Here is a 15,287-nt window from a genome sequence, read left to right on the forward strand (position 1 = left end):
CTGTCACGTGAGGAGGATGATACCAATCTCATCCCGCAGGTCCTGTGGGACTAATTTCATTTAGGACATTTCACGTGTACTGAGATCCTTCCCTGTGCGCGAGGGTTATTTTCTTATCCAAATACAAAGTGATTAACTGGATTCCTTCCCCAGAGAACCGTGGTGTAGCAGCAGCAGCATCTCCTCTCTTCCCATGGGACTGACTCTGCCCTGCTCGCAGCTGAAGCCTCTCCAGCTGGCTTGGCATGCGCAAATCTCTCTCTGATCTCCTGCCTCCGTGCCTTGCCAGGAGCCAGCGCTAGCAAGAAAGTTCCTGGTGGCCGCGAAGGAGCTGGCAGTTTCACCGCATGATGCAGCAGGAGAGAATCCAGCCCCTTCTTCCAGAAGCGCTGCGGGGATGTGCGGAGGGAAGAGTGCTAAGAGACAGTGCAGTTTTGGGCCATTACATTTTTCAGGCTGTGAGCGCGAGGGGGCTTTTAGGGTGAGCGGCAGAGCGAGGCTGCAGCAAGGAGGGCGCTGCCAGACGCAGAGCTCCGTTCCTTCTAGCAGCCATTTTCCAGACTTGTTTGCAGTAGAGATTTCCTCTTCCCCAGACTCTCATGTCATTGTTCCCCTTCTGGGGCCTCACCGGTCATTGCCTTGTGGTGGAAAATATGAGGTTGTAGAGGCCAGAGCACAGACATTCCTTCTAGGTTAAAAGGGAAAACAGAGTCCTCACACAGTGGAGTCCCCGAGAGGGGTGTGCCTGGCTCCGTAACTGTTAGCAGCATCGTGCTGTAAGAGAAATCGACTGTTTGGCAGATGCCTTTCTCCTCTTGATTAGGTTGTGGGGAGAAAAGCCTCCTTCCTCCCAATTCCTGCTTCCCTTTCCTTTCAGGCACCAGCCTGCTTGCTGTGGGACATGAGAAAGCCATGGCTGGTGTGTTAGGGCTGCAGTCCCCATCAGGCGGCCAGGCCATGTACCCGCTGGGGTCGGTGGGGAGGTAGAGCTCTCTCTATCCACCCTACCAATCTCTGCAAGGCAGAACTGCCCAGGCAGTCTGGTTTTGCAGCAATAGTAGCATCAGACATCTTCATCTCCCTGATAAAGCCATGGATGAATTCCCACAAGCAGGCTTCCGTGAGCAATGTTGTTCTTCTATGGCCCCATGCAGAGGTCACTGACCTGACAGGCCCCCTGTATCACAGAGGTCAATTAGAGCCTGAGCTGCTCTCCTGCTCAATGCTCTGGTATGATGGACAGGGCCGGTTCTTGGATCGTGGGACTGAGCAGCTAGCAAGGCAGGAAGGGTCACATACAAATGGGTGAGGTACGGGTTTTGCAGGGAGGGAACCTCCTCTGAGCTCTGGGAGTTGCAGGTCTCTTGCCTGCTTGTCTCTGCATCCAGGTTTTCTGGGAACACATCCTGATTCCCAGCATGGGCAAGAGACATATGGTCTGGCTTGTTTCCCATTAGCAAAAGTCAGCTGACATTAAATATTCATCTATTAAGCATTCAAAAGCCTTTAAGGGGTTATGTTTCGTTGTGTGATATATATAGCAAGCTAGTTCGGGGTGTCAGCTGAGAATAGGAAGAGACACAGGGAAAGATTTGGGAAGTGGGGGTGGTGGTGGTGACTGGGCGTGTGGATTGGGGCACATGCTCCTCCGTGGCAGGTGTCCCACAGGGAGCGCAGCAGCTCCCGGTACTGTGTTTGCAGCCCTGGATTGCAGCTGGCTGAAATACCTTAGCGTTGAAAGCAGAAGAGAGATGGGGATCTGTCCTCCAACACAAGGAAAACGTTGAGGAGGGAGCACAAGGATCAGCGTGGGAGAGGCTGAAGTGAGGCCTGGAGTGAGGACCTGCCCCCGGAGCTGCAAGCAGCAGTGGTGTTGAGTCTGCTGAGATGAGAGGCTGAGCCGGAGAGGTGTTTCGTGGGGCTCTGCAAAGGAGCTGCAGCCTGGTTCCCTAAGGAAGCAAAGCTATGTCAGCAGGCTGTCTGTGCCTGCCTGCCTGCCTGTCTCTGGCCTCCAGCGAGTCTTGAATCTATCAGCCTGTTTCTGCCACAGCTGATAAAGCGGTGGAGGCCTCTGAGATAATGGGATCCAGCTGGTTTTGTGACTCTGGGTGACTGGCTTAATGAGAGGGGCCTGCAAAGACCCCTCCTGAGGAAGGAGTCCATATGCTGCCCTGTAACTAGCTGACAGACAAGCCGTGCAGAGAGAGCTGTTGGAAACTGGGCTTCATTAGTTCTGCTGCTTGCAGGATGGCTTTAGGATTTGGGGGAGAAGGAATCCTGAAGTTTTAATGGCGCTGGACCCATTTGCATCCAGCGCAGACCTCATGCTGACACCCTTCAAATAGGATATTGTTAGCATTGGGAACATTGTCAAATGCATCTGGTCACAGTCCCCTGGGGAATCCAGCACTGGTTCAGACTTCACCAAGCATCTTTTCTTTTCCTTTTTAACTAACTAGCTTGGGGACAGCCTATTTTCGAGCCTTCTGAGCTGCCCATCGATACCTTTGCTGGTCTGAGTCACAGGACATGTACCATGTGCCTCCCAGAGGCAGGGGCCCAGGGGGTAGCTCCAGAGGGTGCCACTTTGGGACCGGGTAACACCAGACCTGAGGAAGGGTGCAGATGATGACCCTGCACCAGTGTGTTCAGCAACCTCTGGCAGTGGGTTTCATTCCAGAGTAGAGAATCATTCCACAGCCCACTGTACCATCCTAACAGTCACGATGTCCTGGTAGGTAGGTTGTATTGGAGAGCTGAACTGAGAATCAGATGTGGTTCAATCCCCACATGCTGGGCTTATCTCCATCTTATCTTTGACAACTGAAAATCATACCTTCCAAGTCAGACTTAAAGGTAATTTGTGTGGGGTTTCTTCCAGAGTCTGCAGATGTCCTGAGGCAATAGCCCTAAGGAAGAGAAATTGCAGTGCTCGCCTTACCTATCTATTTATGGCAAACCCAGCATCAGGGGTGCCTGCTTGTTTCATGCTAATCTGCTCAGTTCACACTGCTGCCAAATTTCTGCCCCGTCACACCAGCACGTTAGAGGATCCAGGGAGCTGCCACAGGAATTAGGTCAGGTTTGCGGGGAGGGACGAGCACATTGCTTGTTGGTCACAAACCAGAACAATGGGACAAATGTTCCGCCAGGGCCAGGGTCGGTGACACAAATGGCCAGAGGTGACAGGCTGCCTGCCCGTGCGTGCCCTCCAGCAAACGTGGGATCTGCTCTCCCTGGACCTCTGCAGGAGGGAACCGCTGCCAAAAGAGCTGTTTTGCCCAGAGGCACATTTGGGTAATGGGATGAAATGTGTGAGCCAAATGCTTTCTCATTGCCATCATTGTACAGGAGTTGCTAAGTTTTCCTGACACCCCCCCCCAAGCTGCTCTGCTGCCTGGCCCTCTCTTTTTGGATATTGCAGCACAATGCAGTGTTTCTCTCAACCAACCCCGCAACAGGGGAGAAGGGAGGTTTAGGAGTTAGGAGATGTGGCTTCTCATCTTAGCTTTCTGCATCATTGACCTAGCACTTTGTGTCTCCAAATCTTTCTCTATTGAGAAGAAAACATTGACAACAGATGAATGAAGCGCTAGGTTTTATGGCTGGATGTTGAGTTGGTTTAGAAATTGTGCGGGCAGCGCTGTTTACAGGTGGCACCTTGGCGTGTTTGGAGACCCCTTATATCCCCTACTCCTGCGTCAGTCGTGGCAGGGAACAGGAAAAAGGGATGTGGATGGGAAGACGTAGGGAGGACTGGCTGAAAATATATAGCTGCAAAGCTCATTTCTCCCTGTCTGTGTGGAGGGTCTCTATTGTGAATTGTACTGGTTATATCTGAAAACTTCCTCTCAGCTTTTGTTGCTGCCTTCCCTGAGGTGTGAGTATCTGTGCAAATCCTGCAACCCCAGATATCATTTTGGTGCCCTTTATTTTTGCCTTACCCGTGTGGTACTCAAGTTTGTATAACACATGGGATTGCTTCCTAGTGGAGCTTTCATTGCTACAGCTCTAGAGCACTTTCATTTCCTTGCATATCAGGCAGGGCAAAAATGCAAAGCCTTGATTTTACAGAAAACTGCACAGAGCATTATAGGAGGGGTGAAGTCATTTTATGGATTTCCACAAACTGATGCTAAAAGAGCAAAAAGACCTGCAGTCTTTTTGTTGATAGCAGAAAAGCTTTTTACTTGTGTCAGTAGGAGCAGGACAGCAGGTAGTATTTCTCCAGTGCAGCGTGGGCTGCTGAGAAAAATACTTTTGAGATCTCCAAGAGGAGATTTTTTTGTGGAAGGATGTGCACGACACAAAAAGCAATCTGAGAGGCTATTTTCCAGCATGTTAACTCCCCACCTCATAGCAAGACGGTCTCCCTGCTTGTTTCCCAGAGCATGCATAATGGCAGAAATCCTTGCTGCTGCCTTCGGGCGGTGGGGCACTGTGGACATTTGCTCAGCTCTTCTCTGCAGGTGGAAGCTTGTTCTTCCTTACAGAGGTGTTTTGTCACTGAACTGTTAATGGTTTCAGCTTTCACAGGCTGGTTGGGAAAGTCCCCGTTTCCACCAAGTGAGGCCAGGCAGTTTGTGGCTCGGTGTGGGCCAGGGGATGGAGCGGCCGAGGGAGAGCTGCAGTGCGCAGGCTCCCTTGCAAAGCCAAGGAGCCACGATGCCCCTCTTCCTTGCACGTGTGATCGCTCGTATATCTTGCTGAAGACGCAGATGGGCTCTCAGACACACATGCAGATGTGTGTTTGTGCAAGCACTGGGGCACAAGGGCGTGCAGATGATCTCTGCCGGGCACTCCGTGTTTGGAGGCTGTCGTGGGTGGACATACAGAGCGCTCCTGCACAGACATGCTGGTGAAGGCGCTCTGCACTGTGTTTTGGTGCAGCCTCACCAGCGTGGAGCAGGCACAGCCGCTTGCAGGACCTTGGGCTCCCACGCAGACCTGGGCTGCCCCACACGTGGCACCATGTGCCGGCACGTCGAGCCGCGCTCAGTCCCGGACATCCGGGCGCAGGTGGGGGCTCGGAAATGCTCCCGACATCGGTGCTTATGCTGTGTTGGGGGTCCGACTCCTCAGCGCCGGTTGCTGCTAGAGATGAGAAACAGCCCTTCCCGCTGCCTAATTTTAGCTCTACCTTGAGGCCCTGCATTGCCGGTTGCCATGGTGATTCTTCACCACCGGGTGCTGCTGCTGGCTTTCTCGCCCGCGGGTGCCTTGGAAATGTCTCTTTTTTCCTCCTTGCTCCCCAGGAAGCAACAGCTGAGGCAGAAGCAGTGCATGTGGCTCGCTGCACTGTCAGTTCAGGTCTTCTGCTGAGCGCTTGCCCATTCGCATGCAAGAACCCTTCATCTGTGAGGTTATGCTTCCCAAGCCCCCGACAGCAGCGTGCGTCCCTGTCCCCATTCAGCAAACAGTCTGGGCTATGCGAACATGACGCTGCTGCTGCCCTGGGTTTCTGGCCCATGACCCTGTGGCAAACAGCTTTCTCCACGGTCTTGGCCCGAGAAGATGTCTGAGGAGGTTGTGCCCCTGCAGAGGCCACGGGGTGAAGAGTCAGGAGAGCCCCTGTGCTCGGAGTCCAGGGCCTCCTGCCCTGGCTTCATGCCCACCACTTTTACACCTTCCCACTTGCTCTCTGCGCAGCAGAGGAGTAATTAAAAGCATTGCCCGAATGGAGAGAGCTTGGGCATCTCACCCAAGGCAGAAAAGGGGAATTGCCTTGTCAGGGTTTGTGGTGTAAATGCCACCGTGCAGCAATTAATAACGACTCTCTGCACTTTCCCTTCTGCCTGCCCGAGCGTGCTGTGCACAGGGATGAGTGACGCTTCCCAAGCCCACGGTGACTGAAAAGGCAATGGCAGCTCTCAGTGTGGAAGCAGTGTAAAAACCGTGATTCCAGCCCCCAAATCCTGAAATTAATTTAAGGGCAATGACATTTAAACATTGTGGAATCTTTTTTTGTGTGTGTGACCTTGCATTTAAACCTTTGCAGTTCACATTTTCAAGCTTTTATGTGGTAGGTGCGAGGATGAGCTATTTAATATGGAAGTGGCAGCTGCCATCCCCACTTACTTATGTGACTCCAGCACGTGGAGCTTTACAAAGAACAAACATGACAAGGTCCAAAGTAAGATCAGAACATCTGTCACAAGAAACTGGTTTTGGTGGTAGCATCTGGGAGGTCACCAGAGAATCAGGAGTGAAGATTATAAAGCCTCATTTGCAGACCCCACTGTACACGTCCATTCACCCACCACCGTCTCCGTTAGACTCCCAGTTATGCACAGGAGACTCGGACATTTGCTGGGAATACAGCTGGTAGCTGCTAGAGAGAGCTCCCGCCCTGCAATACGCCCAGAACCACCTTAGAGCTGTGCGGCCGTACCAAGCGGTAGCGGTGGCAACTGCTAACTTCATCTGTGCGCAAGGTGGGGTAGATGTAGGGTAGCAGAGGTGAGGCTCTTGGGGATTTTGGGAGGGGGGCATACGAGTAGAAGGGGCTATGGTTTTGTTGGTTGTAGTTGAAGAAAGTATGGTTTGTGGGGTGAGTATTGCAAGGATGGGGGGCACAGGGGGCTGAGTTATTGCTCTGGGAATTGGCCTGGGAGCTGAGAGCTGCTTTCACTAAAGGTGGAGCCAGCACCCAGCCTGATCACTCTTGCTGCTCCTGCCGGGAGGGAGGATGAGCAAGCTGAGTCTGAGAAATCCTGTGCCAGAGTGAGAGGGCAGGCAGGCAGAGCAGCTTGTTTCCTTCCTTTCTCTGGCAAACCCCTGGGGTGGAGACAGCCATGCCGGGACGTGGCAACCAGCTCCGACCCACTGCCAGCCTAGGACAGCTTAAAACAACAAAAAGAAGTAACTGGCAAACCATATTGCTTTGATTAATAAGAAAAATCAGAGTAAGATGGTGCTTTAGCTTGGCAGGAGGCTGTTCTGGCGGTGCCACCCTGCCAGCATCCCCACCCAGTGGGGTGCCAGTGGGAGAGCTGCAGGATGGCTCCTGGGCTCCGGCAGTACAGGAAGAGAGCTGTGGCCAGGATGTCTGCATCACAGGCCTGGTTTCCAGCAAGCTGTCCAGGGGAGTGGAGTCTTGCAACCTGAGCTCGGTCCCTGCAGATGCCTGCCGAAGCCGGCTGCAGTTGTAGCAGTGCCGTAAGTCTCAGGCCAGGAGGCAAGAGCCAGGTTTGGCATCAGTGGGCACAGCTGGGAGCTTACTGCTGGCAGTCCTGCTTGGCCACGGGTAAGGAGAGGCAGAGCACTGCCATCTATTGCTGGGCACCTGGATTACAGACCTCAGTGGTGGCAGTTCAAAGCCGTGTCTACCTCTTTTATTTCTGGTCTTTGGCTCGGTGAAGGGATGTGCACGTTGTTTGAAACACTTTAAATGGATCAGCACTTCAGTGTCTACAGTGCATTTTAGGCGTGGGAGTGCCCTAATCAGACTCCAGCCTGGGAAAAATTGTTTTTTCTTTGTGCTTTTTACAAAATGAGTTATTCTTCCTTTCCTGCCCTAAGTTGTATGAGATTGCTTTGTGCAGTGAAGTACCCGTGTTGCTGCATCCCACCCCAGAAGCGCCTAGATCATTTACCCCAGCCCTCTGCCAGAAGGCAACTAAAGAGAGGTGGATGCAGCAGAAGGGGCAGAGTGTCTTTCATAGCTCAGAAATGGTATGTGAAAGGAGGACGAGGGGTCAGAGGGAGGATAACAGGCTGTCTTCATGGGGTGAGCAGGCCTGGGACACAGTGTGTGTTTCTGAGCTAAAACTGGTGTGTCTGAATACTATATTTTTATCTTACAGGATAAGCAGCAAGATAGGAATGTTTGCAGAGAGCAGGAAAGTTGTTTGTCGCTATGCGAACCTGGGGGGAATCCTGCAGTGCTTTGAAAAGAGATGACAGTTCTGGGAGTTCAGACTTTGGAGACTCTGGTTTAATTCTCTGCTTTGTCATTAATTTCCTTTGTGACTCTCATTTCATCTAACATTTTCCACCTGTACGTTAACTAGCTGGTTCAGGTAGGCCAGCAGACAATATGCTGAAGACCAGGGCAAGGTCATTCAGAAAATGATCTGGCTGTCACTGTGGGCAGTTCAGTAAAGACAGCAACTCACTGTGAAATTGTGGTTTAAAAGCAAAACAAAGTAAAAGAAGAAAAAAGAAAATCAGGATAAAGAAGCAACAGGAGAAAAAATGTGCTCAGCATTTGTTGTTATATATATCAATAATGCTTGCTCCTCAGGCCAATTCTGCTCCTTTTTGATCACCTACTTTCAAAGTATATGATGGAGGTAGAAAGATACCACAAATGGACAGAGGTTAAGAATAATACTCAGATGAGAAGGTAAAAAACCTTCATGTATTAGGGAGAAGAGTTGAGCAAGCCAGTTAGCTAGCCTGAACCAGCTACTTAAAGTACAGATGGAAAATGTTAGATGAAGTGAGAGTCACAAAGGAAATTAATGACACAGCAGAGAATTAAACCAGGGTCTCCAGAGCCTGAACCCCTGGAACCGTCATCTCCTTTAAAAGTCTAAGAAAAAAAGGCATTAAACTGATAAAAGTAAATAGTCTTTTTAACTGAAAACATGATTAATCATGGAAATCTTCCCTGCTAGGTGTCACCAGTTTGGGAATGCAGTGGGACTCAAAAAAAAAAAAAAAAGAAAAAAGGATTTGACAGTTACGTGAACAACAAGAATACTTGTGATAACTTTGGCTAGGAGAAAACCGTAAAGCGTATAAATTGTGCTGCAGGGCGTAAGTCAACTGTTGGCTCTCAGGGACCAGGAAGATATTTTCTCTGTGAGAAGGTTACTTTATAATTATCTATGACAGTGTTTCTTCCTTTGAAGTGTTTAGTCTTGACCAGTGGAGGCAAGATAATGTGTCAGGTAGTTTTGTGAAGTTTTTTTTTTGTGACGGGCATTATCTGGTGCCTGATGGCTATTTCTTCCACCTGTTTGGTATCACACCTTTCTCCAGGGTTATGTTCACCACCTTCTTAAATGTCTCAAGCAAAGACATTTCTGCTCCCTACCTTCCATGAAAAAAAAATTTTGAAGACAGCAGTCCTTGACATGAGCGATTTTTTCTTACCATTTGTTCTAGACTTTCTCTTGCTCATGTTTGCTCCAGTTGTCCTAGGTGATTTTCTGGGAATGACCTCAAGGAAGCCCTCTATTGCGGGGGCTGTCGCCCTAGCTCTTTTGTCTGCTCCTGGTTATTGTCTGAGCTGTCCATCTATTGCAGTCATGTCTCTCTTGTTCTGTAATCTGTGCCTTACCACCCTGGTGCTCTTTGTTCCAGTCTGCAAGTTAAATGTGTTATTTTTTTAACGCTGTGCAGCTGCTCTTCCACATAACTTGATGTATTTTGTGTCTCTTACTTTGTATCTTGCAGGAAGAGCCAAGGAGCAAATCCAAGATCTGTGCCAATGTTTTCTGTGGAGCTGGGCGGGAGTGTGCAGTGACTGAGAAGGGAGAGCCGACCTGCCTCTGCATTGAGGTACGGGGGCAGCACAGGTTCTGCGTTTGGGACAAGTGTCACCACCATCACCCCTGGCTGGGTTTCAGTCGTTGGAAGGATCCCATCATGGGGATGAGGCTACGGCTGTTTTGGAGCAGCTGGAAATTCATAGTGGCTCTTCAAACAGCAGGGCCTTTCCCAGTGTGGTGTGGGGGAAGACCCCTGCAGGGTGTTGTCTGGGGCTTGCAGCTGTGCTGCTCGCACAACTGCCTAGGGTCTTTATATGCACAGGAGACTTGGCTAGAGGTCTTCTGTTGAGAAAGCCCAGTAGGGTATTGATGTGCAGCTGGCTTTGGAGGGCACTCTAGGTGGTCTGCAAGCTCCAAGACAGCCTGCCCTCACTGGCATCTTGTTTGAGGAGGCTACAAGTACCCTACTAAAAAAATCAGCTTTTGTAAAATGGAAATAATTGTGGTAGAGTGCTGTGAGGATGAATAGCTTCATCCAGCAGGGAGCCGGAGATGATTAGAAGTCTTTCCCAGCTGTAGAGACACAGCGTCTCCCTACTGTGCTCTGCCCTGTGCTTTCAAACCATTCCTGCCTGGCTCCTGGGAATGGCCATGTGGTTCTTTGTTCCCCTTTCCTTCCCTTGGAGCCTGCAGCTCTGATGCAGCCAGCCTGGGCACTGGAGAGTAAAATGCCCCGCTCACAGGAAGAGAGCCTGTCACTCTGGGTAGGCTTGGCCAGACTGAAAAGGACGGGAGAAGGAAGCCCACAGCCTGAACAGTGGCACTGGCGAGCTCTCCCTCTGCTGTAGGCCGTGCTGTTTGCTCGTGGCTGATGGCTTATTCCGTGTTCGGTTGCAGAAAGGTGGAGCACAGTCTACAAGAGATGTGACAGAGCTGAGCAAGCAGAGATGCACAGAACAGATTTACAGAAACACCTCCGGGCAGGCATGTCCATGGCAGACAGAGCAGCAGTTGCAGGATTACGCTCAGTATTTAGGCTGGGCACTGATTTCTCTGCTGGGCTCTGCTTTCAGGAAGGCTCCTGTCATGGTGGTGGTGATGGAGGCTGGGATGAAGTGAAGCCTTTGAACCCACACCCACAGACTTCCCTGTGCAGGTTTTTCTGGGGGGGTGATGATGGGTGGGTTCAGCCTCTTCCGAACACCTTTCGAGCCAAGGGGGGCTGTTCCAAGGGCTTCTGTTGAGTTGGGCCGGGACTCACCTGCCTCCCTCGAGCTGTCCCAAAGAGGCAAGGTAAAATGCTGTCTTCTCTGGCTCTCTCACAGCAATGCAAACCTCACAAGAGGCCTGTGTGTGGTAGCAATGGCAAGACGTATCTGAACCACTGTGAGTTGCACCGTGATGCCTGCCTTACTGGCTCCAAGATCCAGGTGGATTATGATGGCCACTGTAAAGGTAACACCGGCGATGGGGGCTAGCTGCCCTCTAAGGGAGGGAGAGTCGGAAGCCAAGCATGATAATAAGGCAAGGCAGAGGCCTCACCAGCCAGGACCTTGTCCCACAGTTGCTGAGCAGGCTAAACTGGGCACGATAGCCAGGTTCAACCAAGAGTCCAGGTCACCAGGCAAGTGTGTGGTGATGAAGTAGTTCTGAAGTCCAGCCATCAGGTCTGGTGGTGGTAAGCAGAATCAGGCACAGGCCAGTAATTGCCAGACAAGTCTGTAGCGGTGCAGTCTGTAGCAGGTGCGTGATCAAGGTGGGAAGACAGTCACCAGGTCAGGGCCTAGATCAACAGGGTCTATGGGAGGTTTAGGAATGGTTGCAGCAGAGCTGGAGACAGGCATTCCTACAACACAATCCCAGGCAAGTCTAGGGACTGAGACATCAGCTGAAATGGAGCCCCTGGGATCATGGGTAGAGAGTGTGGAGGGAGGCCCTAGGTGAGGTTGGCAGGGCCATTAAGGTCCTCTTTAGTGCACTCGGAACCCTGATGCCTTGGCTGTGGTGGGATCTTGGAGCTGTTGTCTCCCTGGGTTGCTGGGCGGGGGACACTCAGGAGAGCAGGGCTTGCCTCTCACTGAGCTTGTGGACTCAGCCAGGTGGGTGTCTCAGTCTACCTGCTGAGGAAAGGTCAGACTCTCAGGATAATCCCCCAAAGTCCATAGTACCATCCATGTTGATGAGGGACCTCAAGAACTTTAGGAACAAGGATTTTGCCTCAATGGTGGGGCTGTTTAACTCAGCCCCACACCAGCCACACAGTAAGAAAGTGTTTCCTTCTGTTCAGACAGAATTTCATGTGTTTAAATATGTGCCCTCTGCCTCTTGCTCTGTCACTGGACACCATGGAGAAGAGTCTGGCTCAGTCTTCTTCATTCCCTGCCATCAGATTTATAAACATTGATGGGATTGCCCCTGAACCTTCTCTTCTTCAGGCTAAACAGTCCTCAGTGTCCCCTCAGGGTGACAGATGTTCCAGTCCCTTAATCGTACATGTTGCCCTCATGTTTCCAAAGACTCCCAGGTTCCTCTGCTCTTGCCCAAGAGGCACCCGGGGTGGGAAGAGGTTCATATTGCTTCATGTTGCATCAGAAATGTCCTCTTCTGTCTTTCCATTAACAGAGAAGAAGTCTGAGAATCCAGCTGCAAGTCCAGGTAAGAAGCCATCTCCTTTCTGGCTGGGGCCTCTGTATGCATTTGGGAAAAGAGATGGTGAGGGAAGGTGTGCTGGGGGAGCTGCACAGCTCTCTGTGGAAGTCCTACCTCTGCACTGGTTGTAGCAGAGTCTGAGTTGATAAATCAGCTGAAGTAGGGTTACCCAGCTCTTTACTCCTGGGTAACCTGTCAGAACTCATACATCTCCTGGGCTCTTCACTGTGCTGGGATGTCTCAGGGACTCAGCATAGACAAGGTGCAGTGAAACCCAGTTTGCCCCGAGGGACACAAGCTGTGTTCCTCACCCAGACTGAGGGAAGAAGCACTCTTTTACCTAGTTCATTGGGGATCTAAGGCACGATAACTGTGCAGCGGTTGTCCCCAACTGCAGGAGCACTCTTCTAAAAGGAGACTTTGCTTCAGGAGCGATGAAGCTGGGTGCAGAGGCAGAGAGGCAGCGCTATGTAATGAATGGGGCATTGTCAGGGGAGTCAGGAGGTACAGCTGAACTGCCTCTCCCATCGGCCAGCAAGATGATCTTAGAGGTCTTTTCCAACCTAAATGATTCTATGATAAGTCTCTTTGATTCCCTGTGCCTGGTTTCTCCCCTTATGCATTGCCGTGTGTACTTAGGCTATGGATTTTAGGGCCGTGGCCTGTGCTTCATCAGGGAACCCTTTTCCCATCCATGGCCTCGAAGTGCTGGAGCTGTATAATCATCAACTTCAACTTCCTAGGACACATGAGAGCAAACCCTTGTACAAGCTTAAGGGAAAGGACCATGTCAGCCTGGCCACCACCTTAAAGTAGTTTTAAGGAAGTTCAAAATAAAACATGCAGAATCTCTATGGGGGTTTTTAGTTGTTTTGTTTTTTTTCATCTGTCTGCCTGGTTGTGATTGTAGTCACTGGATTCAGAAGGAGATCCTTAGTGTGTGTAAGTGACATGAATGCACACTGATTCCCCTTCTGGCTCCATTGACCTCTGGGCGGGTGTGACAACTCACAGAAGCCAGAAGATCTAGGCTTTCAGTTTTGCTTCTAAATGCATGGTTTGGTACTAGCACACAAAGTGATATCCACCTAGAGAAACCTGTGACTGTGGAGAGCACTGTGAACAAGCCCAACTTGACCACCTTTCATTTTCAGTCAGAGTGGACAAGTCAGGGCTTTGAAGAAACAAAATCTCCTGAGATAGTAGGCCCTAAAATTCAAGTCTTGGACAGCGTGGTGGAAAGGCTTGCTCAGTCTAGCCTTCACCCTTGCAGAGGATAAAGGTTTTGGTACTTGAGGGTTGATGGCCAAATGCCTGTTCTGCACGGCATCGGGAAGCCTGAGGACACTGTCAGTCGCCTTCGTCCCTCAGTCTGGGGACTCTTCACACCAAGATGAGTCAGCTCTGGGTTATTCTTCCACAGGCTTCACGGATGGGAAGGCAGAAAAGAGCTTTAGCAGGAGTGTCGTTTTCTGGCCTTGCCACACGGTGTCACCCACAACCCATCCGCCGTTCAGCACATGGCACCTCTGCTTTGATCTGGCAGTGGCGCGTTTCCAAGGATGGAGGGGCTTGCAAACTGCCATCAGGGCTGGCTGGCTTTTATTTCCAGTCGTGTCTCTGTGGTCTTCCTGCCAACTTAATTTCTCTCATCCTTGCTTTTTCTTCTGCTGCACCTTCTCCCGTTACAGTTGTCTGCTACCAGTCTGACAGGGATGAGCTTCGTCGCCGCGTCATCCAGTGGCTGGAAGCTGAGATTATCCCAGACGGCTGGTTTTCCAAGGGCAGCAACTACAGCGAAGTCCTGGACAAGTATTTCAAGGCAAGTAGAGCAGCACCTGCCTTAGAGGCCAGAGAACATTTCTTGCCCCGTCACTGCAAAACAGCTGCCATGCCCCCACCCAAGAGGCTCCAGTGTGTGATGTGCCTGTTGAGCTGGGGGCCAGAGAGGTCTGGTATGTCCTACAGCATGATGTGTTACGCATTGCTTGCAGCAGCTGCTGATGGAGCCACTGACATGGCTACGTGACAACCCAGACCTGGAGCATCCCTGGCTCCTGGTGTCTGACCTGCCCTGGGGAAAAGGAGGAGGGCAGGCCAGGTGTGCCTGTGGCAGGGGAGAGAAGAACTGATCTCAGGGGACCAAAGATAGCCAGGGGAGAAAAGGTGAGCGAAAGTGCTGGAAATGCAGGTAGAAGGAGCAGGAAGCTGGGGCAGGGACTGTCCGTCCTTTGTTCCAGACAGTCCGAAGGACATGTTGAGATGGGGATAGGGGACGCTTAGGGGCTTCAAGGGGAGTATTTGCTTGCAAGGAGTATGGCCCAGTTGTGGCTGAGAGTTGGCGGTTCCCTAGTGCTCTGCAGGGAGAGAGAGAGGAGTCATCTGTGAGTCTCAGGCCCTGCAATAATCCCGTTCCTGTTCCCTCCTCCCTGTCAGTCTGTCCTTCAGCCCATCCCCACCCCCTTTTGTAACCAGCAGATCACACGCTGCTCCCATGCTCCCGCCACATGCACTGCTTAGTCCCTCCCCCTCACGCCTGGCTCCTGATAAAGACTTCAAAGCATTCAGGATGGAGCTGAAGGAGCAGGTGGGGAAAGGGGGAGAGTGTTTAAATCATAAGCTGTTGACAGCAAGAGATTAATGGTGCCTGACAGGAGTTAGCACTGCAAACAAATTTGCCATGGCAATGGCACCCCCTGGTGAGACAGAGGAGCTGGTCCCGGAGCTCCAGAGAGCATCTTCGCCTTTGTAGCCATTAATGCTGCTCTGTCTGTGGAAACCTGCTTGTGGCCCGTTGCCTTGGGCACCCCCACCGGTGCCTGCCAGCACCCAAAAGCTGCAGCGTCCTGCAGACCGGAGCTGCTCAGTCCCTCCCCCTGCAAACGGTGCTGTCCCCAGCCGTCTTTGCAGAGTGTCCCCAGGCCATAGGCTTTGCTGAAATGCATGAGCCAGCCACAGGCTCGCTCCACTGCCGCCACACAGCCGGCCCTGTGCCTGTTGGTGTGCTGGTGAAATCCCGTGGCCGCAGCTCAGGGGCAGCCAGCCTCCTGTTCTCCTTACTTACCCCTTTTTCCAGAGCACTGATCCCAGGCACAAGTGGGTGAAAGTTTCCACGACAAACCATGCCTTTTTTTGGACCAAAGCAGGAATTTCCTTCTCTGTCAGGTGGTAATCCACCTTATCAACAACCCTTAAAGC

At 51.5% G+C, this 15,287-nt stretch overlaps 1 protein-coding gene across 1 annotated transcript in view; it reads left to right on the forward strand.

Annotated features, from left to right (window-relative positions):
- Positions 1 to 15,287, forward strand: part of FSTL1 (follistatin like 1) — a 55,822-nt gene that overhangs the window by 31,461 nt on the left and 9,074 nt on the right. Inside the window, exons 3-6 of the mRNA XM_054805541.1 lie at positions 9,406 to 9,510; positions 10,766 to 10,895; positions 12,063 to 12,095; positions 13,781 to 13,911. Of these exons, the coding sequence (XP_054661516.1) occupies positions 9,406 to 9,510; positions 10,766 to 10,895; positions 12,063 to 12,095; positions 13,781 to 13,911 (399 nt within the window). The remainder of the gene's footprint in view (positions 1 to 9,405; positions 9,511 to 10,765; positions 10,896 to 12,062; positions 12,096 to 13,780; positions 13,912 to 15,287) is intronic.

The sequence above is a fragment of the Grus americana genome, chromosome 1, assembly GCF_028858705.1.
Source record: "Grus americana isolate bGruAme1 chromosome 1, bGruAme1.mat, whole genome shotgun sequence".
NCBI lineage: Eukaryota > Metazoa > Chordata > Aves > Gruiformes > Gruidae > Grus > Grus americana.